This window comes from Rhinolophus sinicus, linkage group LG03 (assembly GCF_036562045.2).
Source record: "Rhinolophus sinicus isolate RSC01 linkage group LG03, ASM3656204v1, whole genome shotgun sequence".
Taxonomy (NCBI): domain Eukaryota; kingdom Metazoa; phylum Chordata; class Mammalia; order Chiroptera; family Rhinolophidae; genus Rhinolophus; species Rhinolophus sinicus.
In genome coordinates this window covers 115686539-115701211 of record NC_133753.1, presented here as the reverse complement: position 1 = coordinate 115701211, position 14673 = coordinate 115686539, and the positions used below count along the sequence as shown (strand labels likewise).

Genomic DNA, 14673 nt, shown 5'->3' with positions numbered 1-14673 from the left:
TCTGATGTTATTGGTGGCGTATTCTATAACTGGTAGGTCTAGTTGATTGATAGTATTTTCCAAGTCTTTCCTTATCTATCTATCTATTCTGTCAATTACTGAGAGAAGAGTGTTAAAGTCTCCAAGTATAATTGTAGATTTTTTACTTTTTAATTCTTACAGTTCAGTTTTTCCTTCATGTATTTTGAAGCTCTATTGTTAGATAGATGTTTAGTATTATGATTTTTTTGGTAAATTCATCCTTTTATCATATGATGCCCCTTTTTATTGCTGACAATACTTCTTATTCTGAATTTTACTTTATCTGATGTTATTGTAGCACTCCAGCTCTTATCTATGTCTTTAAAGTAGGTTAATTTGTAGGCAGCATATTTTTGTGTATTGTTATTTTTATATCCAATCTGGTCACATCTGTCTTCTAATTTGTATGTTTAGACTATTTACATTTAATGTAATTCTTGGTATGGTTGGATTAGATCTACCAGTTTATTTGTTTACTGTTTTTCCACTTTGTTTCCCCATTTCTCCCTTCTTTTGTTTTACTTTAATCTTTATTAGTATTCCATTTTAATTTATCTACCGGGTTTTTTAACTTTATCTCTTGTCTCTATCGATATAGATATCTATATAGGTATCTTTACATATCTATACAGGTATCTATATGGAACCCCCAATCAGGGCTCCTTTCTCGGGGGGCAGGGATGGTCCCCTGTGAGCTGCTTGGTGTTGTCCACTTTGATGATAAGTCAGTTAGTGTGTTGATCAATAATCAGTCCTTCAGTCTTGTCTCCAGTTAAACTGAGGCTTTCACCAATGAGAGAGAGAGAGAGAGAGAGAGAGAGAGTCATTGCTCTAGGGATTACAATATATATACCTAACCATTTATAATCTAATTAGAGTTAATATTGTATTTCTACAAATAAAATACAGAGCCTTACAACCATAAATGTCCATTTATCTCCTTTCTTTTATGTTACAGTTTTCACATATATTACATCTCTATACATTGACAACTTTACCAGTGTTATTACTTTTGCTTTTGTTGTCATACACATTTTAAATAACTTAAGAGAAGAAAAACAGTGTAATGTATTTCCCCAGTTACCAGCTCTTCCTTTATTCCTGAAGGTCCACGTTTTTACTGTCTCATGCATTTTCAGTCTAAAGAATTTCTTTTAGCACTGTTTTGTTTTTTTTTAAATGAGCTGGCCTGTGATGGCGGATTCCTGTTTTCTTTCATCTGAGAATATCTTTATTTCAGCTTCACTCCTGAAGATATTTTACTGGATATAGAATTCTGTGTTGACAATTCTTTTCTTTCAGCACTTTAAAGGTTATGTTCTACTGTCCCCTAGTCTCTCATTTCTGGTGAGAAACATACAGTCCTTCTAGTTGTTTCCTTAAATGTGATTGTTTGTTTGTTTTTCTTTAGCTGCTTCAAATTTATTAAGTTTTAATCTTCGGTTTTCAGCCTTTTTTAATGATGTGGCAGGGTCTGGTTTTCTCTGAAGTTGTCCTGTTCAAAGTTTGCTTTTTCTTAAACCTAAATTTATGACTTTCACTAAATTTGGGCAGTTTGGGGGCACAATTTCTTGAAGTATTTTTCTGCACTGCACTCTTTCTAGGACTCCAATGACATGAATGTTAGACGTTTTTGTATTGTTTCACAGGTCTCTGAGTTCTGTTTTTTCCCCAATTTTTTTCCTTTCTGCTATTCAAATTAGATACAGTCTAATGTTTTATCTTCAAGTTCAGTGACTTTTTATCTCAAGAACTGTAAAGGGTCTGAAATTTTACTCTCCTTGTAAGCTAATAAAATAACTTGTTTTATGGATGTTGGAAGAAGACACAGTAAAGGACTATTACTCAAAACATATCGAGCAGCATGAGTATCATATTTGCAACAATTTACCTTGCCCCTCGCTTGCCAGGGTGGTGAGATGGAGGAGCCCAGGCCAGTGTTGCATCCGCTTTGATTTGTGTCACATCTGAAGAACCCAAGTCATTTATAACAGGCAATAAGTCTGCCTATTATTTGCTCCAGAGGAGACATTATCTTTATCATACTAGACAGTAAATAAATCTGTTCTTTGCTTAGGAAAGAGACACTTACTGGTCCCGTTTTTCCAAGGCTGTTTCCCAGAAACATAGGCTTCTCTCAGAGTTTTAGCTGCCTGCACTGTCACACACTTATGCTCAGCTTAGGTCACCTTTGCAGTGAAAGAAGTGAGAGAGAAAATACTAATAAGTATTTCTGTTCCCTATTCATACTATTAGGTTTTCTTTTTCCTTTATTCAACTGGCCAGAGTAGTAGATGTTCTCTTGGGGTTTTATTTTTTTCCCCCACTGATGTTATTTTTAATACATGACAGGCACATAACTTTCAGGTACATTTGTGATGTTTAAGAAGCCTTCATTTGAGGAGATACAGAATTTGGGGACTGTCTAGAACCATTTACATTTAACATAGTCACAATCCAGCTGAGTTTGCTTTTGTTTTTGTTTTCAATTCTCATCCCCCACTGCCCTCCCCTTTGGCAACCATCAGCTTTTTCTCTGTATCTATGGGACTGTTTCTCTTTTGTTTTGTTTATTCATTTTATGTATTTGTTTTTTATATTCCACTTGTAAGTATCTTTCTCTGTCTGACTTGTTTCACTTAGCATAATAATATTCTCTGGGTCCATCCATGATGTTGCAGATGGAAAGATTTCATTCTTCTTTATTGTTGAATAATATTCCATGTGCGTGCATACGTGCATGTGTGTGTTTGTGCGTGTTTGTATTACATCTTCTTTATCCATTTGTATATTAATGGACATCTAGGTTGCTTCCATATCTTGACCATTACTTGTAATGCCACAATGAACGTAGGGATGTATATATATCTTTTTGAGTTAGTGTTTTTGTTTTCTTCTGATAAATACCCGGAAGTGAAATTGCTGGATCGTGTGGCAGATCTATTTTTTAATATTTTGAGGAATCTCCATACTGTTATCCATAGTAGTTGCACTAATTTACAATCCCATCAATAGTGTACGAGGGTTCCCTTTTCTTCACATCCTTACCAACTCTTGTTTGTTGATTTATTGATGATAGCCATTCTGACAGGTAGGAAGTGATAGTGCATTGCAGTTTTAATTTACATTGCCCTGATCAATGATGTTGAGCATCTTTTCATATGTCTGTTGGCCATCTTTACGTTTTCTTGAGAGAAATGTATATTCAGGTCCTCTGCCTATTTTTTAATTGGATTGTTTGTTTTTTTAGTGTCGCGTTGTATGAGTTCCATATATATTTTGGATATTAACCCTTTATTGGATGTATCATTTGTGAATATTTTCTCCCATTCAGTAGGTTGTCTTTTCATTTTGTTGATGGTTTCCTCCACTGTGCAAACATTTTTTTAGTTTGATGTAGTTCCATTTGTTTGTTTTTTCTTTTGTTTCCCTTGCTCAAGGAGATATCTCCAAAAAGATACTACTAAGAGCGATGTCAGACAGTTTACTGCCTTTCTTTTCTTCTAGGAGTTTTATGGTTTCAGGTCTAATATTTAAGTCTTTAATCCATTTTGAGTTTATTTTTGTTTATTTACAAGAAGTAGTCTAGTTCCATTTTTTTGTTATTTGCATATACGTGTCTAGTTTTTCCAGCATCACTTATTGAAGAGACTATCTTTACCCCTTTGTGTATCCTTGCCTCCTTTGTTGTAGATTAATTGACCATATAAACGAGGATTTATTTCTGGGTCTCTATTCTATTCCGTTGATCTATATATCTGTTTTTATGCCAGTACCATACTGTACTATTGTAGTGTATTTTGAATATTGTAGCTTTGTAGTATAGTTTGATGTCAAGGAGCGTGACACCTCCTACTTTGTTCTTTCTCAAGATTTCTTTGGCTGTTTGGGGTCTTTTGTGGTTCCATATAAATTTTAGGGTTATTTTTAATTCTGGGAAGAATGTCCTTGGTGTTTTAATAGGATTGTATTGAATCTGTATATTGCTTTAGGAATGAAGGGCATTTTAACAATATTAATCCTTCCAATCCATGAGCAAGGTATATCTTCCATTAATTTGTATCTTGTTCAGTTTCCATCTTCAATGTCTTAACAGTTTCCAGAGTACAGGTCTTTCACCTCTGGTGAAATTTATTCCTAGGCATTTATACTCTTTGATGCAATTGTGAATGGAATTGTTTTCTTAATTTCTTCTGATCATTATTAATGTATAGAAGCACTACAGTTTCTATATTTTGATTCTGTATCCTGAAACTTCACGGAAGTCATTTATTCTAATAGTTTTTTGTTGGAGACTAAGGTTTTCTATATATGGTATCATGTCATCTGCAAATAATGAGAGTTTCACGTTTTTCCAATTTGGATGCCTTTTATTTCTTTGTGGTGTCTGATATCCAATACTGTGTTGAATAGAAGTGGTAATACTGAGCACCCTTGTCTTGTTCCTGATCTTAGAGGAAATGCTTTCAGCTTTTCACCATTGAGTATGTTCTTTTATTAGTTGTGGGTTTGTCATATATGGACATTATGTTGAGGTATGTTCCTTCTATACTCATTTTGTTGAGAGTTTTTATCATAAAAAGATGCAAAATTTTGTCAAATGCTTTTTCTGCATCTATTGAGATGATCACACCCTTTTTTTTCTTTATTATGTGATGTATTGCATTAATTGATTTACAGATGTTGGACCTTTCTTGGATCTCTGAGATGAATCCCACTTCGTCATAGTGTATACTCCTTTTAATGTGTTGTTGAATCCAGTTTGCTAATATTTTGTTGAGAATTTTTGCATCTATGTTCATCAGGGATATTGTCCTGTAATTTTCTTTTTGTGTGATGTTTTATCTGGTTTTGGTATCAGGGTTATGCTAGCTTCATGGAATAACTTTTTGGAAACAATTTTCCTTCCTCTGCAATTTTTGAAATAGTTTAAGATGAATAGATATGTATTCTTTGAATGTTTGGTAGAATTCACCTGTGAAACCATCTGGTTCTTGACTTTCATTTGCGATTTGCTGGGAGTTTTTTGGTTACTGCTCCACTGTTATTGCTCGTAATTGGTCTGTTTACATTTTGTATTTCATCCTGGTTTATTTTGTGTTGGAAACTTACATACTTCTAGAAATGTATCCGTTTCTTTTAAATTGTCAAATTTGTTGACATATAATTGTTCATAGTGTTCTTTAATTCTTTGTATTTCTGTGGTGTTGGTTGTAAATTTTCTTCTTTCATTTATGATTTTATTTGGACACTTTCTTGATGAGTTTGGCTAAAGTCTTGTTTATTTATCTTTTCAAAGAACCAGTTCTTAGTTTTGATCTTTCTTATTTTCTAAATTTATATTTCATTTATTTCGCCTCTGAGCGTAACTATTTCTTTCCTTCTGTTTACTTTGGGTTTTGTTTGTTCTTTTTCTAGTTCCTTAGGTATAGCATTAGGTTGTTTAGTTTGGATATTTCTTGTTTTTTGAAGTAGGCTTGTATAACTATGAATTTACCTTTTAGAACTGCTTTTGCTGCATCCCATAAATTTTGAAAAGCTGTGTTTTCATTTTCATTTGTTTCAAGATAGTTTTTGGTTTCTTGTTTGGTTTCCCCTTTGATCCATTGCTTATTTATTAGTAGCATGTTGTTTAGTTCCCACGTTTGTTGTTTTTCTGGTTTTCTTCCTATAGTTGATTTGTAGTTTCATGCCATTGGGATCAGAAAAGATGCTTGATGATTTCAGCCTTCTTGAATTTATTAAAGCTTGTTTTGTTCCATATGCACTTGAAAAAAAATGTGTAGTCTACAATTTTTGGATGAACTGTTCTTTAAATGTCTATTAAGTCGATCTTGTCTAATGTGACTTTTAAGGTCATTATTTCCTTATTAATTTTCTGTCTGGATGACCTATCCATTGATGTGAATATGGTATTAAAATACCCTACTATTGTATAACTGTGGATTTCTCCCTTTATGTCCGTCAGTAATTGCTTTATATATTTTCTCTTGTGGTTTTAAATGCTAGTGCTCTCGTCACTGCTGTGATCATGCAGTTAGCAAATAGGTCTGGACTTAGAACAGGGCCAGGGAAGAAAATAGTGGGGAAGAGCAAAAAGAATGTTCCATTTACACTCTGTAGGTTGTAGAGGCCCTGGTGTTATGTCCAGAAAGATAGGTTTTCTTGGCGACATTGCTGCACACAACTAGTGCAGTTCTGCAATTGGCACCATCCTCAGAAAAAGCGAGGAGAGAAAAGAAAAAAAATCGTAAAATTCACCCTTGTATGGATAATTTTTCACATTTTTGGCTTAATCCCTAATCTGCTTGCTATTATTTACTTTTTAGATCATTGTATTTTATGTTTTGTCTGGAACTTCAGTGTTAATCAGTGCGAGAGAGAGGCTATAGAGGGCTTCTTTAATCTTGGTTGGAATCTAGAGCACTACTATTTAATTGAAGAGAGATATTAGCAACAGCCTTGGAACTTTTTATATATTAGGCTGGTGCGAAAGTAATTGTGGTTTAAAAGGTTAAAAATAATTGCGAAAACAGCAATTACTTTTGCACCAACCTAATAAATAATCTCTAACACACTACTAGGTGATGATGTAGGGTAAGAAAAGAATATACATGAGATAATGGATTACAGAATTATACAGCTGAAATCGATGTAACTTTACTGACAGTTGTCGTCTGAGTAAACTTTAAAGTAAAAAAAAAAGAGAGAGAATATACATTTATTAAAAATACTGCTGTCTCCACAATTGCATTTTATCTTGGACAACTATATAGTCCTGGTCATCTGGAGCCTGTGCTCCAGGCAGGGAAGCCAGCGGTGTTCCCTTCTACCATCACTTCCTCGTTCAGTGGCCACTTCTCCATACTGCTTTCTACCCAGTGGAGAACAGCTCTTCTTGTAGTCACCAGTGAACTGAAAGGGGCAGAGCGAGGCAGGGGCAGAGTCCTGTCAGCCTGCAGTGAGTGACTGCTCCATGGCTGCTCTGAGCAGTCAGGCAGGGCACTCACTCCAGGCTGCTGGGGGACGGGCACCCGAAGGGTGTGTGTGCCTCATAGCCTCCCCACTGTGGGCTGAGTGCTGCTCCACAGCCACTGCTAGAGGAGCCCCCATCCGCACCATCCCCATCCTGCCCTTCACTCTTGGGCTCTGAACTATGAGACAAAAGGATCCTTCTTCTCATAGAAACACGTTAGTTTTTTTCCCTCTGATTCTAGTGTCAGGGAACTGTGACTAAGATATTAACATACTATGAATGTTCAATTATGATAAGACGTTATAGATTGTAAGTAGTCTATGAATTATAGCTATGTACTGTTACAATTTTTACTTTGAACAGTCATATTTATTTCAAAGAATTTAAGAGGGAAAAGGTATAGCAGGTCCTCAGATAATGTTTCATTCAACATCATTTTGTTATGATGTTAATGAGAAGGGGAAAAAGGCAATTCCCAGCTGGGGCCACCGTGTATGGAGTTTCCATGTTCTCCCCATGTCTGCCTGGGTTTTCTCCCACATCCCAAAGAGGTACATGTTAGGTTAATTGCATGTCTAAGTTGTCCCAGGCTGAGTGAATGAGTGAGTGTGACAGTGAGTGTGCTAGTTCGCCTTGTGATGGAAGGGCGCCTCAAGGATTGGTCCCAGAGTCTGTGCCGGCCTTGATCCCTGAGCTCCTGGGGCAGGCTTAGGCCACCCATAATCCTGTACTGGAATAAGTGGGTCGGAAAATCATTATCTTAAATGTTTTTATTAATCTTTCTTAAATGTATGTGTATAGTTTACATTTATTTCAGTGTTTAATATTAGAAGTGTTTTGAGTCTTTATTTAGAAGTTTGGTGAAGCTTTTGTGACCAGAAATTTGCCTTAAGAACCTGAGTGGAAGGTACAGAGATTTCCCATATCCTGCCCACACACACACACGAATTATCCCTCATCAGCATCCCTCACCAGAGGCGTGCGTTTGTTACAATTGATGAAACTACAGTGACACATCATTATCACCCAAAGTCCACAGTTTACATTAGGGTTCACTCTTGGTGTTGTACATTCTGTGGGATTGGACAAATGTATTGACATGTACCCACCAGTAATGTATGATACAGAGTAGTTTCACTGCTCTAAAAGTCCTCTGTATTCTGTTTATCCTTTTCTCCCCGAACCCAGTGTCTTTGTCTTTTCCAGAATGTCATATAGTTGGAATCACACTATGTGTAGCCTTTTCTGGCTGACTTTTTTCAATACATTTAAGTTTCCTCTCTGCCTTTTCATGGCTAGATAACTCATTTCCTTTTAGTGCTGAATAATATTCCATTGTCTGGATGTACCACAGTTTATCCAGTCACCTACTGGAGGACATCTTGGCTGCTTCCAAGTTTTGGCAATTATGAATAAAGCTGCTATGAGCATTGTGTGCAGGTTTTTGTATAGATGCAAGTTTCAACTCCTTTGCATAAATACTAAAGAGTGTGATTGCTGCACTGTCTGATAAGAGTGTGTTTAGTTTGGTAAGAAACCGCCAAACTGGGACGGCCCAGTGGCTCAGGCGGTTGGAGCTCCGTGCTCCTAACGCCGAAGGCTGCTGGTTTGATTCCCACATGGGCCAGTGGGCTCTCAACCACAAGGTTGCCGGTTCGACTCCCACAAGGGATGGTGGGCTGCGCCCCCTGCAACTAACAATGGCAGCTGGACCTAGAGCTGAACTGCGCCCTCCACAACTACGATTGAAAGGACAACAACTTGACTTGGAAAAAATCCTGGAAATACACACTGTTCCCCAATAAAGTAATGTTAAAAAGAAAAAAAAGAAACTGCCAAACTGTCTTCTGTATGAGTCCTTTTTATGAAGAGAACAACAGGAAAAACGAATCGATGCTGGCAGAAGCCAGGTGGGGAAAGGGTAAAGAATGGAAGCTTCTGGGGTTCATAATGTTCTCTTTCTTGATCTAGGTGCTTGTTACACAGGGATGTTGGGTTTGTGAAAATATCTAGCTGTGCACTTTTGACATATACAATTTCCTTTTTATGTGTTTTTTTTTTTTTTAAGAAAAGTATTGGTTTTAACTATTATAAGAAAACTATAATAAAGCTAAAAGCTTTACAGTCTAGATTTCATTATGTTGGTCATTTTACTTTAAGGTTAAGAAGTACAAAAATAGTCCCACAGCTTAGTTAAAATGTAAATGAGGAGAGGGCATATTTTTAGTTTGAAACTAGAAATTTTAGAATAATCGTAGTCTTAATTCAACTAGTATTAAACCTTCCTCCTGTGGTAAAGCAGTACTTTGAACTTCTTACACGTGCAATATATTTTGGTTTTGATTGTAGAATAATCTTATATATGATTAAAGCATTAAATTTTGTTTTTGTCAATCATAACACAATGTGACAAATTAGTATCTCAAAAGGGGTGATTAGGAAAGGTTTTCTTATTTCACTCTTAAGTGACTTTTTGTTAAGGGAGATGAGTAAAAGTGTGTTTTTGGTTCATTCTTACCCTCAGAGGAAGAATTATAAATAACTGTTCTTGTTCTTTCTTCCCTGCATAGCAAGAGAATGTTCTGTTTCTGTAATGTATAGAGATGTGATTAGAATAGATAAATGTGCCAATCCATTTATTACTGTTTGGGTTTTTTTTAACAGTCAAGTCCATCATCTCCAGAACCAACTAGTCTTCTAACTGAAGATGTTAGTACAAACTCCAATGGTCCAAAACCTGCAGAAGTTGTGTTAGATGACGACAGAGAAGATCTTTTTGCAGGTAATTGTAACTATCTTTATTTTTTATAATTATGGCCAGTTGTAGTATATATCCTGTTACAAATTATTCTGTAAAGCAAAACTGAAATTTTGTGTAACGTGTTAGCTCTTCTTGTTAACAACTTAGAAGGGTAAGAAATTTCCAATTAGATAACTTTGTGAAAAATAATGGGCTGTTGAGAGAAGCAAAAATGTGATCTTTTCTGGTTTTAAGCATTTGAAAATAAATCACATAATTTGATTGTTTGATCAGCACTTAGACTTAAGAGACTAATAATGGTTGTGGCATTCAAATTTTGAGAAATAGCAGTGATTGTACTCTTTATTAATTACAAGTTGTCACAAAGCAAAATTAAACCCTGGATTTAAAAATCACTAAATTTACAGTCTATTTTTAGTTGAAATCTGTTTATTTTAATACTTCAGTATTTACTACCTGTTTCATTTTGATTTACTTTTAGGTGAGTAAATGATGCTTGAGGAATTCATTTTATTAAAGACTCTTTCATCTTGAAGTCACAAAATTCTATATAGATGAACTATGCTGAAACTTAACAGAATTCTGTGTGTGTGTATGTGTGTAAGCGGAGAGGATTTTGGATTTTTTTACAGTATGCAGTTTGCCAAGTGAGGACTAAACAGTGATATTTGTACACTTAGATGATGAGAAAAATCTTTTTCATGTTTCAGTCTGCCTAGCAGTCTGTACTAAATATTGTGATTCAAATATGGTCAATGTCAGTGTTTGTTTTAAAAGAAAAGAGAGAAACAGGGACAAAACATTCAACATAGTCGTATGTTTCCTTTGTTATTTACAAACACTTTTTTATGCTTTATCTTTTATCTTAAACTCAGCTGCATTTCATAACAACATCATTAGTTATTCTAAACCTGAATGAATTAATATTACACTTGCATTTTATTTATAATTCCTTTAAGCAGGTATATTGTTCCTCCTATGGAGGAGTATGGTTCTAGGAAATCATAATAGAGAGTAGCATTGTTACCAGGATGGTGAAAACTATTGTTCAGTAATAAGGACATGTACTTTATTTCTACTATATCAAAGGGGAGAATATAGATTTTTTTTTTTTTTTTTGAATTTTTGTAAGAGTTTGAGTCAGGCTGATTAGGCGCCAGGATGCACAATCTCAAATGCTCGAGAATATAGTTATTGCTCTAGTGATCTAGCTGCTTTGATTTTAAAACCAAAGGGATTAGATTGTATCGGTATGTGTGCTGATGTGTTTAGGGTAGCATTTCAAGTACCAGTATGTCAGAAGTGGTACCAGAAAAAGTTCAAGTGTGACGTTACTATTATTAGCTTAGAGAGTGTTCACCAAATATGTTTATTACGGAGCCCTCTCCACCGTTTGTTACATCCTGCACCAGACTCCACTGAATACATTTTAGGTTACGGTTCTAGAGCAATAAGTGAGGGTGAGCAAATTGCCAATATTGAAATTGTACTAGCCTTTTGGGACGTGTTTCTGCCAGCATACTTAGCTTATTTCACTTAGCTTTTCAGCATATAATACCAACTATAAGTTTAGTGAGTATTCCTTTGTTTAAAAATTCTCTGGTGTCAATTATATGAGTGAAATGTTCCTTAGCTGGCATTATCATAATCAATTTGTGCTTGTCCTCAAAGTATCTCTTCAAAGGAAAAGTTTGTCATTATACTTAGTACCTATGGGGCATCTTCTGGAACCTTTAGGTCTGGTTTACAGTAAACTTTGTGAACTTATAGTATGTTAGTTTACTTTTGCTAAAAAAAGTCATGAGAAGAACTTAAGGCAGACTGCATTAGTGTGCTGAACCTAAGTTTCTATGCATTTCTTTTCATTTCCCCCTCTGTATTAGTTACTTAGATCATATTTAGCTTTTCTTATTTTGAGGCCTCCTACAAAAGAGTCTTTGAGTCTGTACAAAGAACACAAAACCTGGTTTATCAAGTGAAGTAAAATGATTGAAACGTTAAAATAACCTTATACTGATATCGCAATAAAGTTACAATGTGCGGTGGCCAGTTAGCTTAGTTGGTTAGAATGTGGCTGGTAGCACCAACGTTGCCAGTTTGATCCCCACATGGGCCACTGTGAGCTGTTTTGTTTTGTTTGCTGCTTGTTGTTTGGCTTGTTTGTAGGTTAATGATCTTACACCTCCTAACTTTGATATACTGCTTTCTTATATTTATTTCTCATTGGTTTCATTTATTTAAAAAAATCAATACTGTCACCCCAATACATTTTAATTTATAAACAAGAGTAAATACTAGCAATCTTAACACGTTGCGTACGGATCACGAGAATCTTTGTTTTTTCTGAGCCATGCGTTAAGGACGATAACGAGAATTCTCGTTTTTACTGTTGACTCTTTTTACTTTGCATATTTTATTGAATTATTTGTAGAATAATTATTTATAGAATAATTTATAGAATAATTTATTTGTAGAATCTATTATTTATAGAAAAATAATAAATGACATAGAAGCATTTACACTTTAAAGAGAAGAGTGCATTTTAAAGTAGTTTCTTTTAAAAACCTGCCAGAACAGGGGTATGAGGGATTTAAACCCCGCTGTACGCAACGTGTTAACTGTCTGAAGTTGCGTGTAAAATTTTAATTTGCTATCTTAGGGTCATCTATTAGTCTGTTCAATGTCTCTAGACTATTTTCCTACCTCTGGTTACCATAGTTGGAAAGATTTTGGTTATTATTATTTTTATTTTTCATGTAAAAAATAAAGAGCTGTGCCAAGTAAGGATCTCATCAATAAGAGATAACCAGTGATAGTAGATTGATAAATAAATGTTAAGATGTTTCTATTTAACATGTTATTATTGCTATGCTTTTTGAGGTGTTAAAATTAAAACGGCTCACTGACTACCATTATTGCCTTCCCAAACCTCTAAGAATCTGAGAACCTCAGGCTAGAAACCAGCGGTCTGATCCTCTGTGCCTTCCAGTCCTACTGCCTTATCCTGATATCAGTTCTATAAACCAGCAGAGCTGTGGTTTCATTATGGCCACTGATAGTCATTTTCGTTTTTCTGGTTTTGCTGTTTGCTTGTGTGATTATTTTACTTCCATGAAATTCTTCCCTCATTGTTTTTCTACCCATCCAAATCTTCTCTGATCAGTTTTGTGAACTATTCCTGATTTTGTCTCCCATCTCAACTCAAATTGTAGTATTTGTTCTGTAGTTCATACAGCAATTAAATGTCTTCTAACATTCTTTTTACTATTCTCTTTGCTATTATTTGTCTTTTATTATTATTTAACATTCCACATGCTTATGTCTTGTTTCCCAACTAGATTATAAACTTCCTGAGGGCAGGTATGATATTTTACATTTCTTTGTGTTTCTACATTGCATTTAGCACAATCTTACATAACTTGTAGACACTCAATTTATTGATTTGATTTGGTTTTAAATATATTTAATTTTAGGTTTTCCAAGTGAATGAGCATTTAAAATTAAAACCTAAACATTTAATTTGCTTTGTGTCATATCTGTGTATTCAACTAATATCCAGTAATCTTTAGCAGTAAATTGCTTTAGATTACTAACTTCATGAATTTTCCGTAACAAATCTTTAATCCCAGTTGGGATATTTCTGGGCAGCCTTCTGTTATAAAATTTGTGTTCATATGTATACAATAATCATAATGTTAGTTTGAATAAAAGATTTTGGAAGGTAAGTTACCGCAAGTACAAGATATATTACAAATCCAAACACAAATGAATGTGGAATTATCCACATTATTGCTTTCCTACTAGCTTTATCCCTACCACTAGTATAGATAATAAAGCTGATTTACAGGAATTCTTCTGAAAATCAACAAAGTCACTGTTGGTTTTAAAGTTTTGATAAACAACTAAGGAAGGATTTATAAAATTATAACTATTTTAAAGTAATATTTTGATATTTACTTGTGGGTAGTATGAAATATTTTTCATAATTCATATATAGACTATTGGGGGTTTGTTCCCACTGTCCTTAACTAACTTGTTTAATTTGTATCTAGAAGCCACAGAAGAAGTTTCTCTGGACAGTCCAGAAAGGGAACCTATCCTCTCCTCAGAGCCTTCTCCTGCAGTCACACCTGTGACCCCCACTACACTCATTGCTCCCAGAATTGAATCAAAGAGTATGTCTGCTCCTGTGATCTTTGATAGATCTAGGGAGGAGGTATGGAAAAATATTTGTATTCTAAATTAATATGCAAATAATACGTTTTTTGTTCCCACCCACCCAACATTACTCTCCTGTTAGTCATTTCTAATCAAAGCCTTTTAGACATTTTGGAAAAAGCACATTGGCCTGAAGAAGCCAGGAGATTTGACTTCTAATTTTATCTCCATCACTTTTTAAACCGGTGACTTGGGCAAATCACTTTCCTTAAGTCAAAGAGTTTGTCATTTGTGATCTTATGATGATGTGTGTTCTCAGGGTCCTCAGTTGGTCAAATAAAATAATGTATGGAAGTACTTTGAATATTTAATCACAACAAAGTGATATTTTGAGTAATTTTATTTGATGAAAGCATGTAATAAATGTTAGTGGTTATGTTGGCAGAGTGGAGGATGGGACCTGACTGGAGAGAAAGCGTAAGAGGGCCTTCTGAGGTTTAATGGTGGTGTTTGTTTCTTGACCTAGGTTCTGGTTGCAAAAATATATTCACTTTGTGAAAATTATCGAGCTGTAAACTTAGGACCTATATACTTCATGTATGTTATATTTCAAGTAAGGCTTACTTTTTAAAAAATCTATACAAGAGGGCAACCTTGAAATAAAAAGATTGTGGTTAAGAAGAAAACTCACTTTTCTTTTAGATAGTCTTAGATTGTTAATATAGCTTTTAAAAATTAGCAGTATTTAACAATTTCT

At 34.8% G+C, this 14673-nt stretch overlaps 1 protein-coding gene across 1 annotated transcript in view; it reads left to right on the top strand.

Moving 5' to 3' along the window:
* The window catches only part of SNX2 (sorting nexin 2), a 52170-nt gene that overhangs the window by 10837 nt on the left and 26660 nt on the right, over positions 1–14673 (top strand). The window contains exons 2-3 of the mRNA XM_019728009.2: positions 9662–9779; positions 13811–13974. Coding sequence (XP_019583568.2) covers positions 9662–9779; positions 13811–13974 — 282 coding nt within the window. The remainder of the gene's footprint in view (positions 1–9661; positions 9780–13810; positions 13975–14673) is intronic.